The sequence below is a fragment of the Zychaea mexicana genome, assembly GCF_025766255.1.
Source record: "Zychaea mexicana strain RSA 1403 chromosome Unknown BDB00scaffold_39, whole genome shotgun sequence".
Taxonomy (NCBI): domain Eukaryota; kingdom Fungi; phylum Mucoromycota; class Mucoromycetes; order Mucorales; family Lichtheimiaceae; genus Zychaea; species Zychaea mexicana.
In genome coordinates, this window is record NW_026516702.1 from 226,449 (window position 1) to 240,994 (window position 14,546).

The following is a 14,546-nucleotide window of genomic DNA, read 5'->3' on the forward strand; positions in this document are numbered from 1 at the left end:
CTAAAATATACTGCTTTTGTAGGAGCGCGAGGAATACGAGCTAAGGAAGTCAAGCGCATTTTAAGAAGGACTCGATACTTCAGTATGAAAGCGACAGCTCCGAGCAATAAGCACATTGAACGACTAGCTTTGTGCCGCCTTTGGAAATACAGAATAAAAGGTAGTTCAACAATGATGTTTTCATGATTTGTCTGGAGCTGTCGATGGTGGTTAACGTACTTCATTTCTAGATTCGTTTGTCACTTGAGCGCGCGTATCATTTGATTCAAGTTCTTTCAAAGCAAGACATAATGTAAGTTTTTCAATATTCATTGTTGAACTTTTGCCGAAAAGAGATTTGAATATAGGATGCTTGGATCAGTATTTGTTGTTGTCTTTAAAAATGTTGTACATTGGCATTAAGAGAGGTCAAAAGTTGTACAAATGACATACATATAAGAGGCGAGTTCCGATAAGCCGCCTTCAAGGAGTAGGTCGCTGCAATTGCGAGCTCGCCCGCTACCATCACCACTACCGACATCCAGTATGATAATTTTGTACATCTCCCCGCAGTGTCCTCCCGGGATCTCAACCCTGCTGTGCATGCCGATTTCCAGGATGGCCGAAAGAATGTTGTTGCACTTGTAAGGTACTTTTCATTTTTCTGTTTTATCATCATTAAATCAACATTTTGCACATAGTCTTGATCTGCAACTGGCACCGGCGAAGATATAGCAATGGAGCGAACCGCTACCTACGGATACAATCATTTCGTCGTAACCATCAATACTCTTCTTGTTGCCTACTTGTTCGCCAAGTCTTTGCTGTTCGTGTAACAGTTTGCATTGCTTCTCGCATGCAACCCTTGGTACGTATTCTTCCTCAGTTTTGTTCCTGAAAATTGACAGCTGCTTGCTTATTGCATCGCAACACTTTTAAATTCTTGTTCTGTTCACGACTGACATACAAATAATAGCTCAAAGATTTATGTTTTATATTCATTGACAGGGAATAACCTAGGGAAACACAACATGCTGCATCTTTGCAAATCCTATCGGCACCGGCCCCAGATTGTACGCGCGAAAAACCCAGACTAATTTGCAGTCGCTTCCCATTGCTCGTTGAGCGAGCGTGAGACGCTTGCTCATAACAGTAGCATGATCGCCTGTTTCAAAATAAGATAGTGATCCCAACGTTGTTGTCAAAGCCAAAGATGCCGATAAGGTTTTCAAGGTAAGAATTGTGCTTCTTTCATTTTAAGGTTTAGATTTAGCATTTCATGCCTTGATATTACCTTTTTCAGCCAAAAGAAAAGGAAAGAACGAGCAGATCGCACATCAGACTTCTACGGGAAGTACTGCCAATTGTGGAACACGGTCGAAGAGGAAGAACAGAAGCAAGGAGCGGAAAGCGATGAATGCTGAGCTGAAGCTATTTACCGTCAGACCTCGGTTATTGCCACCCCGTGTTCGCAAATCTTTGGAAATCCAACATTAAGAGCTGTCTGACATATATGTTGAACTGACAGGCAGTATCAGCTTTTTTCATGACCGTCATATTTTTCTGCGCTTTGTTCACGCGCTCTAAAAGCCGGCTTTTCAATTACTTCTACGTACAAGGTGAGTATACTGGCATAATCATGATGAAGATTGTGGGCGCATAACAAAAGGTGCGAATACAACACCAATTCTGAGCCAGTCTCTTTATATATGTTAGCCCGTGGATACTATATTGCAATTCGATCGGTCGGTTATCCCGTTTGGTGTTGTTGACATGATCGACTTTGAAATACTTTTCGCTAAATGCAGCATATATTGTTCCTTTTTAGTTGTACATGCCTGAATTTTTGATGGTGATACTTTTACTTGGCACCATGATCGGTAGAGCGAGTGTTCGCGCTACAAGTCTATGGATGCAGCGTATCTTACCACCTTTTCGATGGGTTATCAACACTGTCAAGTAGTCATGAAGTCCATTAGCGCTGTACGATCACTTTGCCTTTTTGTGTCGTGGATGATGCGAGAGACATTAAAAGTTATACATTAAACCACGTTTTGGGATAATGTAGGGAACACTTCAAATTAGGCGCACTATGACTTCCATCGGTACGCGAGTCCGAATATAGTATTGACGTCAATGTGATATCTATAGCGCAGAGGTGTAACGATGAAGAAGATAAAGTTAAACAACTCGTTGTAAAATCGTGCTACAAAAAAGTTTTTAATCATCCCATGACAATGCCATGGCTACACTATTTCAAGATGTTTGAGTAATAAGACACTTTACGCTTAATACAATGCTGAAATGAGCTGGGGTGTATTTCTTATAGTTTAAAGACAGAGACAAAGAATGCCCTATGTGGTAACAATCGGCGGTAAGTCACGCAACACACAAGGTCCTACTCGAATTGGGAAAAGCAAGGGCACAGTAAAAATTATACCCAGCGTTTCTTTCCCTTTTAAATTTTTAATACACTTCTCACTCCTTCCCTTTCCTCCTCTCTTGTTACATCTTTGATAACACTTTTGCGCATGGCGTTCGCGCTTGTGGGCTATCCAGTCGTTGCCTCTGACAACTTCCGCCATGATCCGCTCGACCAACCACCGCATCCACTTTTAGCACAAATGCTACAGTGGTCCCCCGCTTTTTGCAGCCCCGCTTTTTGCAGATCCTCAGTTTTTGCAGATTTTTTTGGAGCACACCCGCTCATTACTTAATAAAATTGCATTTTCCTCACTTTTTGCATTTTGCAGGCCAAAAATGGGGACCTGCAATTTCCTGCTATTAACTCGGGAGCCTGGGACACAGAGTCTCGAACCAGTGACATCTACATGTAGTGCTGATAGATAGCATCGTTTTGCTATTCAGTAAGCTTTTGGTATTTCGCTTTTACTATAGTGGTGTGGAGGTGTTGATAGTGCAGTATATAAACATCAAGAGTGAGACGACAGCCTTTTATATAAGAGTTGAGTTATAATAAGTAGCCTCAGCACAGCACCGACACTTTTAATTGGTTTACTATCATTGACACTTGATTAACATAATAGACTCAGTCTGTGTAACATCTCATACTCATCCTCACTTTTTGCAGTTCCCCACTTTTTGCAGTTTTTTCCACCAAAAACCGCTGCTGCAAAAAGCGGGGGACCACTGTACGCATCGTTGCAGCATCCCAACATCAAGCACAAGTAGCCACATTTATGGCTAACATGACTGACAAAAACCAATTCAGATATTTCAACCACTTATTCATGAATGGCTCGGTCGACAGAGACGTTATGGAGGCCGCTGAAAGACAAGCCGCAACGATCATGAAGGAAGCTGCACAGTCAATAGATCCTTACATGTCCTTTGGCTATTTTGATGATAATGATGCTTACGACGAGCAGAACGATTATCTAAACAATAAAGACAATAGCGTTGACTGCGAATACGACAACGATACTGATAATCAGGCTGAAATAATGACAGATCCGACGCAGATTGAAAAATATGGCTATATTCCTTACTTGAACTTTTACTATCACTACGACATCACCGGTCAGCACGACAACGACGACGACATTCAGTACTACGACGAGGATGAGCAGTATTGTGTCTCCGATGTAGACCGAGCTGTGCGACATCAGATCGATGAACACGAAGCTGTCTGCTCGTCGTCGTCTTCTTACTATTCACCATCATTTATAGAGGACGATTACGTAAGTCAGAGTCCGCCACATCATCATTATCGACGATACAGCCACGATCGCAGCTCAGCATTTTCATTGAACGAAGAAAAAGAACAAGAGTCCTGCTATATATATTCCAAAGGTGATATGAGTGCTTGGTCCTCTGGTGATATGCCAGAAAGCAAAGGATATGCAGAGTTGATTACAAAAAGCTCGGATAACGTTACACAACAACAGCGTGTACCGATTTGGTGAGTATAGATAGGTTGCTGTCATTAATAGCTGGACTTACAGTGTTTTTTTTGTTGCTGTCAGGGAGCGACGCGATATGTACGATGAAAATAGCGTAGATATCTTGAAAGATATAATAGATGGACCATATAATCAGCTCAGGCAAGTACTCAGCAAAAAAGAAATTGGAATAATTATAATTTGTCGGCTTATTCGTTGGGTTCAATTTAGTAGTGTTAGCGATGGCACCAACAAGAACAGCATCACCGACAATACAACTCTATTGACGCTCCATGATGAGTTTCCGGAATTACCAAAACGCGAAAAACGAGAATGCCCATCCATTGCAGAAATCAAAAAATTACGAGCACCAACCATCAATTATGCATCCATCGTTAAACGAAACGTTACTGCTGCGAAAACACTTTCTCCAAAAATCGACCCTATGACATTCAACGATACTCCTCATTATGCCTATATAAACGATGAACAACATCAAGAAACCAAGCCCTTATGCTATGAACGTATGCCCGATATCGCCACTCGACATTTCACCGAAAGCACTACTGTAATCAACACCATCATCAATCCACTATCAAACAAGTTTAGTCAGCGACCGCATCATATGGACAATAAGCCGCAAACTGATGGCAACAATGGAAAATCTATGCAGCAGCAGCAGGAGGAATCTGTAAAAACCTCAACTTCGCCGCGTGCATATGATAATAATCGTGAAACAAGCTCAAAACAAGAAGCAATCAACCGAAACATTGTTAATTATGCCTCTGTCGTCAAACGCAACACGCCCAATAATGCCGAAATTACTAAGCGCAAAGCAACTAGTCTACCGGATTATTCACCCAGCACAAAACTTCAAAAACAAGAAACTATTGTTTCGGACGACTCCACCGACATGCCGTCGAAACCACGTGTTGATCACCAGGAAAAGCTGTTTTTGCTACTACCGAGTACGGCTGCTATCAATGGCAATATTAATATGGAATTCAAGACAAGAGCAGCTGAAATAGAAGGGCGTGGAGATGTCCCAAAAGAGCTAGCATCGGAATCCGACACGGGAATGGTAAATTGACAAACAGTACAAATATGCTTTTCTAAGAGTGCACCACGTATTATGTGTATTGAATTTTGCCAATTGATAGAATCAGGAATCAAGCCCATGCCCCCGACTTTCGAGCAGAGCTGACATACAAGGGGTACCTGAGCAGTAAGTTTATTTTAATCTGGGTGATGATTACAGTATTACCATTTAGCATGAGCTCTAATTTCTGGGTAACTAGCAGCAACGGGAACTTTGGGGCTCAGCACGGGGACGTTGACGCCAGTAATGACGATAATGATAATGGCTCAGGAGGAGCAGTCAAGCGTACAACAAACAATAGCAGCATTATTACGCCTTATGCGGAAATTGTACGACGAAACGCTGCAAGCAAGCACCCTTCTTTTCTGGGCAGTGGCGCTTTGACGCGCATGCGATCCAAGATTCTGGCGGCATATGACCGACTTGACCAGCAGTTAGTGAAGCCAGCGCCAATACCGTGGTTTGAAACGGGTGATCCATTAATGCAACTTTACCGCAAAGAGGTACGCTTGAGAACTGTTGCTGCTGGAGTGTTTCAATTTTCAAGTTGATCTGTTCTTATATATCTTATATGCATGCATACACAAAAAAACGGCAACCTTATATTCCTATATACTACATAACCAGAGAAAGCAAGCCAACGAGTATGGATATAAGATGAACAAGTACTTCAAGCTTTCGCAAAGATGTTATCACGAAAAAGATTGGGAGAATGCCAAGTATTATTCGGACGAAGGGCACTATTACCGACAACGGATGCATGAGTTCCATACTCGAGCTAGCCATAGGATATTTCAACAGCGAAACCAGCAAGACGCACTGTTCATTGATCTTCATGGGATGCACGTAGATGAAGCTAAGGCAAGCATTGTCAGCTGGTTTCAGAACGAGCTAAAGGATCACCGAGGCATCGTATACATTGTGACGGGAACCGGCCATCATTCTCGGTCTGCTGCCACATGTGGTAGTACAAGCAATAACAAAGAAAGCAGGTTGAGGCCTGCTGCACAGAATTTCTTGAATAATTTATACAGGTGTGAAGAAACCAGTGTGTTAGGCGATGACAAAGGAGGAGTGTTTGCCGTGTACCTGTGTCCCCATCTTTATTTGCCCAATATGCCTCTGTGTGTCTATTGTAAATTCTCCCCCACCGCCGCCGATGGTGTGATCCTAGAATAAAGACTGGTTTATGTACTATGTGCAGCAACTGCATGATCCTTTTTGCGTCGTTTAAACGGTGGCGCACCATTTGACGCTAAGCCCAGAGCAGCCATCATCCTTTCAGGCCTTTGAAATCCAGCACACACACACACGTAAATTTCTTTTACCCGCACTTACACCACCTCTCTCTCTCTCTCTCCCACCTTTCGATGCCTTTTCCTCTTTCTGATGGAGCTATCACCAAAAATCGTCATTCAGTGTCAACCGCCTATCAACGACGACAATGACGACGACGAACTAGAAAACCTTTACGCTCCTAATCCTGATTTTACGTTTACCTTTCAACGACAACTACGCGAACTGCTAACGTCGGTCATCAAAGCTAGAAACAAAGACAACAGGCACTATAATGATATCCCTGCATCTGCCGCAGTAGAAAGTACGCTACTCGGAAAACTGCGTCTCCCTACCATGCCAACATATCCAAACATCAAGCACATTATTGACGACAGCGATAACAACAGCAAAAACACGCTGTCTCTGTTTCAGAAAATGAAAGCAGCCCAGCACGACGCCTTGACAACGTATTTTGCTTTCAGTTTGGCGTATGACCCGCTGACATTATCGTGGATCACGGATACAATCCAAATCGAAGCTTTTAAGCGATCGCGTCAGGCAAACGACAATATCGAGTATAAGACGTGGAAGTATGCCATCGGAGTCAGTCGGTCAATCCTAGAGAAACGTGGCATGTCCACCATCACTCAGCGGATCCCTCACTCCGCACAAGCCGAGTCGTTGATTTTGTACTACTACTATGCATTGATCAAAGGGCCACTGGACATGGAGTCCATCAAAGACGCGAAATATAAGGCGATTTCATTGTACTATGATGATCAATTTCCCACCGTCACTGCTTCTTTGACTGCTATTCTTACCACCGCCAATACCCCTTCAAAACCAACAACAACAACAACAATCACGGGTGGTGGCAGTGCCATTGTTCAAGAAGAAAATAATGAAACGCTTAGTAATTACACTGGCAGTGATAATTATAGTATAAATAGTCCATCGGCAGCATCGAGCAGCGATGACATGCAAAGTATGGCATCAACAATAACCATTCCAACAGCAGTATCAGCACTATCCGTATCGTCTTCGTCAACGATTACAGTAGATATGCTTTCCTTACCAACACCAAAAGCAACATCAGCAGCAGCAGCAGCAGCAGCTCAATCCGCAAAGCTATCATGGGCGTCTATGGCAGAGAAGAATAAAAGCACACCGGTCAAGAACCTTGTTTCCAACAAGCTATCATCGACAACTGCAGCAGGAACGGCAACAACAACAACAACAACAACAGCAACAGTCAGTGGTGATAAAGTAAGCCAAAGTAGCATTTCCGCCCGCATAATTTTAAAAACATTTCTGTTGTTCTCTTTTCTCCCTTTTCTTTTCTTTTCTTCTTTTTTTATTATATTTCAACAATCATTAAGTGATGATAAAATTGTTGACACTGATCAAAACAAATGTTGCAGGTCGAGAATGATATCAAGGGAACACAATTATGCCAGTACTACAGGGCTGGTAATTGTGCGCGTAAAGAAGCCTGTACCTTTGCTCATGAAGATACGAGTCGAGTTGTAATTTGTCGTGAATGGTAAACTGCCCGTGCACAGAGAGATATAAGCAAGCTATACTCAAAACCACCATTTTCTGGTATGATTCTCACTATTATTTACTAACTGCTGATATTGCACACCGCCTAGGAAAAAAGGGTTCAACCAATGCAAGAACGGAAATAAATGCAAATTTTTACACACTGAAGTGAGTATATCATTAAAGCAGAAGGAGCAGTTGGGTGGTTTCTTAGAATGCATGCGTGTTGTGATCCATACCCACTGAAGCACTCACTCCATTTCCTTTTTTGATGAGAAAAGAAGCAGGCTGGCGGTGAACGGGATACTTCTCTAAGAAAAACAAAACTGTGCATTTATTACAAGACCGGTGACTGCCCGCGTACTGAACAGCAATGTAACTTTGCTCATGAAGATATTAGCAAAGTGCAGAAACGTGAAGCATGGTATGTTTTGTGTTTGAAAAAAAGAAACCCGCAAAAGTCATAAGCTGTAACGACGACGCCGTATTACTGATGTCACAAAAATACCTACTGCATATTATGTACAGGGATGGTTTCGAGTGTCCAGACGATGATGAGTGTGCTTTGCTCCACGCCAACGATAGGACGCAACTAGAACAATCCTCGTCTCCGCTACAACCAGTCAAGCGTGTCGATTTGGGAGATGAAGAAGCGTTCCCTGATCTTGGCAGCGGTAAACACAACGACGACGGAGGAAAATATCTTGCCAATGAAACGGCTGTAAGCAAGGTGAATGAGCGTAACAATGGCGAAAGCTATGCCATAGCAGCTAGGTTACGACCAGCGACTGTTAAAACTTCACCACCATCAGCACAGTTCAGAACGGCAAAGAAGAGCACCATGGTATGTCGTTTTCTCTCTCTCTAACATTGTAGTACGATGACAGTTCTAATTAGGGTTTTTTGACTGATTGTGCATGTGATATCGCTGTAACTAGGAACGGCAAGAGGATGACAACACATTTTCTGCTAGCACATCCAGCGAGGGCTCATCACTGAACCGAAAAACAAAAATTTGCGAGTACTTTCGAAAAGGAAACTGTGTCTTTGATGAAGAAAGCTGTCATTACGCCCATGAGGATCTCAGCCGAGTCCATCTTTGTTACGCTTATCTGTAAGTCCCGTCTTTTTTATTTACCAAGTTAATCGAGTAAACGCTTCATTTCCTTATCACACGGTTAATAATCTCTGCATATCCATTGATTAGGAATTCACACAAATGTGAAGAAGTGCTCTGTCCGTACCTTCATCAAGAGCGGGATATAAACATTGATATTGACGTGGTAAATACAGAAAACAAAAAGCAGCATGAAGCATGATGATAGAATGTTTTGTTTGTAAATTCCATCTTGATACTCAAAACGTACCGTTTTTGTACTTAGGATCAACCTGCTCGAAAGACCAAACTTTGTCTAAGCTTCTTACAACAGAAATGTCCATACAAGAATGAAGAGGATTGCGAGTTTGCGCACAAGGACACGCGAAAGGTTCCGATTTGCAAGTACTGGTATGTGCTATGACTTGCTATTATTCTTTCTTTTATGGATAATGAGTACTGAATGATATCTTTTTTAGGCGTTCGAATGGTCTGTGCCTCAAGGATAAACATTGCCAATTTCTGCACGAGGAGCCTGTGGTTGAGAACATTGACGATTTGATTGCCGGCGCCCTTGATGTGAAAGGATACCCCGTGTTGACCGAGCGTATGAAAGAACTACTCATCAAGAACGTCATTCGATCTGACTACAACTATGCGACAGCTGCACGTCGAGAACCTGCAGTCTCTCCCCCACCAGCTTGTCAACCAAAGGAAAAAAAAATCTCATGTGTGGATGAAACTGGTCGAGCCCCGAGGGGTGGTGTTATCCGTACACACGTGGTAGATAATGTTCATGATATTTTTTGTTTTATACTCAAAGCGTGATCGTGCTGGAGCGATTGTTTTTTACTAACTGAAATACTGAATTCATGCTCCCCTCTGTATAGCTTCATTTAAGTGACGATGATAATGAGAGCTGCGCTGAATCTGATGAAAAGGAGTTGCGTCATACCAAGAAATGTCGGCTGTGGTGGAATACAGATGAAAAGTGTAGCCGTTACAATTGCTGGTACGCACACGATGATACCAGTAAGGTCAAGGATTGCTATTTCTGGTATTGTATTAAGAAGAAATTTAGATTGTAATTTTCTTGAAAGAAAGAATGTAAAGAAACTGTAACCAATTAATCTTTTTTGTTTCCAGGAGAAAAGGATACTGTTCAAATGACACTGCTTGTTTGTATATGCACCGACCTCAAGACCGTATTGATGTGAAATATATATGCGAGCTTCCGGATTTGAGCGACGAGGATGAGGATAACGTTTCTATGTCATCGTCGCTTGAAGATGAAAGCGCAATGACAAGCGAAGTATGTACTGAATTCTGAGAGTTATTCTGGAGCTGTACTTGTACTGCAGGGGGCAAAAACATTAACTGAAAAAATTACAATGGTACAGAAGAAGATTAGAAAATGTTCGCACTTTTGGTACGGTGCAGGATGTACGAGAAAAAGTAGCGTATGTCGCTACGCTCACGAAGACTTGCAGTATGTCAGCACTTGCTACTATTGGTAAGTACTATGTGATTTCTGTTTGAGAAGTATTAAATGGAGCGAAAGAACCATGACGCTCAAGTGTTCGGTATCATCTATCATATGTAGGCAAAACAAGAAAGAATGTCCTTCAGGCTCGGCATGCGCATACAAACACGGCGAATCGCCCAGGGAATTGGAATGGGATGATAATGCGCGCAAAGATATATTTGCAAAGTCGCCTCCTTCATCCTCTCTTCAACAAACTGCATCCGGCCAACGCGCCATGTGGCTAAACAAGTTGCGAACACCCCCTTCACCGGAAACGCTGCCACGCGTAGCCTCTGGTAGTGAGAATAATGAACTACGATACAAGTCTATGGTAAGCACATAAATTCAAAACAATGATACTTAGTCATAGTGCTTCGATATAAAATTGAGCAAAAAGCCTTTCCTAATATAATGTATACATATATATACCTCTTGGCGACATAATATAATTGTTTTTAGAGAGCACAGGCGTTTAAATATGGAGAAAAGATGAATATGGAAACGGAACGAGCAGCCAAAGCCAGACAAGAAGGCAACCAAGAAGAAGCGGAGACACATGAGTGCCGTGCCCTGGAGTATTCCCGATGGATGAACCGAGAACATGCCAAAGCAAGCCAGGCAATATTTAATGCTTGCAATAGCGACCCACGACACCGAAGCCGGTTTATCGACTTGCATGGACAGCATGTTACAGAAGCTAAGCAGCATATCAAGCGATGGTTCGATGACTTTCAAAAGCAACGTGATGTTGTCTACATTGTCACTGGTGCGGGCCGACATTCACGTAAAAATGCAGTCAACAAGGGTCAATTACGAAAGGCAATCCAAGAATACCTCGAAAATATGTACATGTGTCACGAGACTCATGTTCATGGGGACGACTCGGGAGGTGTGTTTGCAGTCCTGTTTTGCGTTCACGAATATACTTCCAAGCATAGTCGACAATGTCTCAAGTGTCCCTATTACCGAAAACAATCACAGCAGTAACAGTAGTAAAATTACTAGTAAAATTGACATCAAATCAATACTAAATAAAGAGTACACGTGAAGAAATCACTTCATTACATCGTTGCTAAATGATATGAGCGTTTGCTAGAATAGTATCTGGATGTTTGTCACGTCGATCAATACCTACAGCGAAAGAGCTTCATGACTCACAGATCATAAAATGTTGTTAGCGACAGTGGTCTTTGGTAATCGCCCGCTTATACACACGGTAGTTTATCATACGAAAGATGTGTACCCATAGTTACAGCACACAGGAGCTTAAATGGCGGTAATATGGCAGCGCCTCATTGTAAGCATCGTGGCACAAGAAATAAAGGGATACGAAGGAGGCGCAGCCTTTCGTGTCACACACTATCACCTTGCGGCTTAAGAACTAATATTGCAGTTTGATACAGATTTGGGTTTTCTTTTTAACCCAACTCTATACTACTCACATGGTATCCTCGTCACCGTTTAACGCAGGCCGTAGCCTAAAAAACCTATTTAAAGATAACACCAACGCTCGCTCTTCAAACGTTTCGTTAAACTCGGAGCCAACGCCATCTGCATCAGGACCTAGCCGGCGAATGAGTTTAAGCGCATCTTCATCGTCGCATCACAGCAACAAGGATCACAGCAACAAGAATCAAACACGACACTCTTCGGCCCAGTCAGAGCCTTCTCTACACGACCGGCCATTACCCACCATTCCTCCATCGCCTACTCAACCACGGTCATCATCGCGACCGCCTGTCAGCAAGCATAATAATAAGCGGAAGGAGTCAACTCCGTTCTACAAGCGATTTTCGCGGGTACCTTCCGTCGACGACGATCTTAAAGAAGCATACACAGCATATCTCTACATGGAAAACGCCTCAGTCAACAACGAGAGCAGCACAAGCTCATCACAGCATCATAATCAACAACACAAGCACCAGCAGTCTGGACCACCAGAACCGCCTACACATTCTCTCCGAGAAGATTCTGCTTCTGTTCATAGCGGCAGTTCCGGTAATAACAACAACAACAGTAATAATAACAATGGCAGCAGCAGCAGTAACAGCAGTGGAGCCGGCAATGCCCAACAAACAGCCACGAAAAAGAAGATCCCCAAGTCTGCTGTGCAAAAGCATCGAGTGACTCGATTAGTTAGCGAGCTGGACGAACTCAAGCTAAGTCGAGATAAAGAATCGCTGGAGCTTGAAAGCCGGTATCACAAGCTACAACATACGCTCGATGCCAAAGAGGCAGAACTAAACCGTATCTCTGCCAACTTCCACAAGCATGTTATGGTATGCATCCTAAGCAGATTTGAGAAAAATAGAAGAACCTTAACAGCTTGTTTGCTGCACAGCAACCCTTGAGAAGGGTTTGGTTCTTGTTAAGCTTTTTTTTTGAACTGCGCCTTTCACTCACTCACCCAACCATGATCTTTTTTTAGACGATACGTGCAACTGATGATGATTTTAGCACCATTCGAGTCAAGCTTACCATGCTGCAATCCAAGATTTCTGCACTGCCGCTGTCCCTTAAAAAATACGCCGCCGACCGAACGGTTATTACACGTTACTTTACACAATGCTGGCCCGCCTTGATGCCAACGATTGACCAGCTTAGCAAGAAGAACGGCGCACTCGACTATAACATTATTTGTTTGTTTGTCGAGAAGTTGGTGACCGAGGAATTGATCGCAAGCGTGTACAGTAGTCCAATCATGATTGGTTTACCCACCAACGACGCTTTCATGCAAATCAAAGAGTATATGGAGCCACATGACAGGGACTGGGCACTGCGGCTGCGCCAGCAAATGTGCAAGCTGGCCGTTAAATCATTGAACACAAACGAAGCGGCTGCCAAGCCCATTGCATCAGCCAAGAACGACGTGGTCGAACGTCTCACCAAGAAATTGTCACACATATACTCCTCCTCCGAAGGCCACCAGGCGCTCGTGGCAAAGATCGCCAAGTTTGTGGATCTTGCATGCGAACTCAGTGCTGCCATGCATAGTCAGGAAAATCCTGTCGATCCGATACAATTGGTGGAGGGTGAGGATAAGCTCAATGATGAGCTTGTAGTACCGCAGAATGGCTCTGCAGATAATGCCACAATTGTGCGTGTGGTTGTATGTCCACCATTTACAGCCTCCGAGAAACAAGACAATGACATTGTTTTAATGAAGGGAAAGGTCATCTGTTTGTAGTGCACTTTATTGATTTATTTAGAAATTCACCCGCCCCCTTCCAACACACACTATGAAAATTTCCATCTCACTAAATATATCTCTTGATCCTTGTATACGCCTCCGAGAATACCATCTTCACATCCATTACTACAGCGCAACCAATGTCTCATACTATTAGACCTCTTTTTTTTACCAGAATATATCGTATTCCTTAAACATCATTTGCTAATTGTAAGCATCGTTCAATATATATTGGATTCTTCTTCTATCTTATACTTGGTTGTCGTCACCTTTTCTAAGCATATATAGTCATACAGTACACTAAAGGGTATATTATATTACAAGCTATTGATGAGCATACAAATTTACACTGTTATGATATTACAGCACAAGAGCAGTTTAGAATGTTCCATGCTGATCAAGAAACCAATTATACGTCATAACTTATTGTTGTCTATTGTATGTAACCCAGGTTTTTAACAATAAATGTACACACATCTGGCAACAAAAGTACATCATTGCTGCTGTTGAGTACTACAGTATATAGTCGAGTACCTAATGAAGAGCTTGAGATAAACTTGAAAGAACTTGCATCTTATTATCGTCCGTCATTTGAAAATTAAACACCAGTAAGCTACCTGATACTAATAAAGCATCCTAGATAAATATCAGATATTATATGGGTGGACATATCAGCTTTTTCGTTCTTCTTTCGCTTTTTTCCCACACATACTCATCCCTGATCATTTCAACCTTTTCCTACTTTGCGATAGCCATTTTATGTCCACAGTACATATCCGGGTATAAAGAAAGTACACCTCAATGAAGACTATCGCCCATCTGGCCACTCTTTTTTGGATCATATCCTTTTTCTTTGCTTTGAGCCTAGATATCAGGAACAGCACCGTATTAACATCAGTCCCGCGCGAATATGCAAGGCGTTCGAAGACCACTTT

General features: G+C 42.6%; 3 protein-coding genes across 3 annotated transcripts; all 3 read left to right on the forward strand.

Annotated features, from left to right (window-relative positions):
* Nucleotides 1-4,541: 4,541 nt before the first annotated feature.
* BDB00DRAFT_824673 (uncharacterized protein) lies at nt 4,542-6,161 on the forward strand (the record flags this gene model as incomplete). The annotated part of the gene is made up of 4 exons (XM_053123628.1): nt 4,542-4,962; nt 5,042-5,106; nt 5,183-5,483; nt 5,608-6,161. Exons 1-4 carry the CDS (start codon nt 4,549-4,551, stop codon nt 6,157-6,159), a joined length of 1,332 nt encoding a protein of 443 aa, XP_052979435.1. The 5' UTR covers nt 4,542-4,548.
* Nucleotides 6,162-7,378: 1,217 nt separating this feature from the next.
* Nucleotides 7,379-11,486, forward strand: BDB00DRAFT_824674 (uncharacterized protein). Its single transcript, XM_053123629.1, has 14 exons — nt 7,379-7,524; nt 7,680-7,801; nt 7,911-7,968; nt 8,082-8,224; nt 8,329-8,644; nt 8,739-8,914; nt 9,008-9,083; nt 9,183-9,307; nt 9,376-9,679; nt 9,787-9,953; nt 10,043-10,208; nt 10,300-10,409; nt 10,500-10,752; nt 10,881-11,486. The coding sequence occupies exons 1-14, from the start codon at nt 7,402-7,404 to the stop codon at nt 11,406-11,408; spliced, it is 2,667 nt and encodes an 888-aa protein (XP_052979436.1). The 5' UTR covers nt 7,379-7,401; the 3' UTR covers nt 11,409-11,486.
* Nucleotides 11,487-11,800: 314 nt separating this feature from the next.
* Nucleotides 11,801-13,979, forward strand: BDB00DRAFT_824677 (uncharacterized protein). The gene is made up of 2 exons (XM_053123630.1): nt 11,801-12,700; nt 12,850-13,979. The coding sequence occupies exons 1-2, from the start codon at nt 11,864-11,866 to the stop codon at nt 13,606-13,608; spliced, it is 1,596 nt and encodes a 531-aa protein (XP_052979437.1). The 5' UTR covers nt 11,801-11,863; the 3' UTR covers nt 13,609-13,979.
* The last annotated feature ends 567 nt before the right edge of the window (nt 13,980-14,546 follow it).

Excerpts from the sequence above, each read along its gene's own strand:
- BDB00DRAFT_824674 (XM_053123629.1), top strand. The coding sequence starts at position 7,402 with ATGGCAGAGAAGAATAAAAGCACACCGGTCAAGAACCTTGTTTCCAAC. Across the intron at positions 7,802-7,910 it reads GTTGTAATTTGTCGTGAATG|GAAAAAAGGGTTCAACCAAT; the intron begins GTAAACTGCCCG and ends CACACCGCCTAG. Across the intron at positions 7,969-8,081 it reads GCAAATTTTTACACACTGAA|AAGCAGGCTGGCGGTGAACG; the intron begins GTGAGTATATCA and ends TGATGAGAAAAG.
- BDB00DRAFT_824677 (XM_053123630.1), top strand. The coding sequence starts at position 11,864 with ATGGTATCCTCGTCACCGTTTAACGCAGGCCGTAGCCTAAAAAACCTA. Across the intron at positions 12,701-12,849 it reads ACTTCCACAAGCATGTTATG|ACGATACGTGCAACTGATGA; the intron begins GTATGCATCCTA and ends ATCTTTTTTTAG.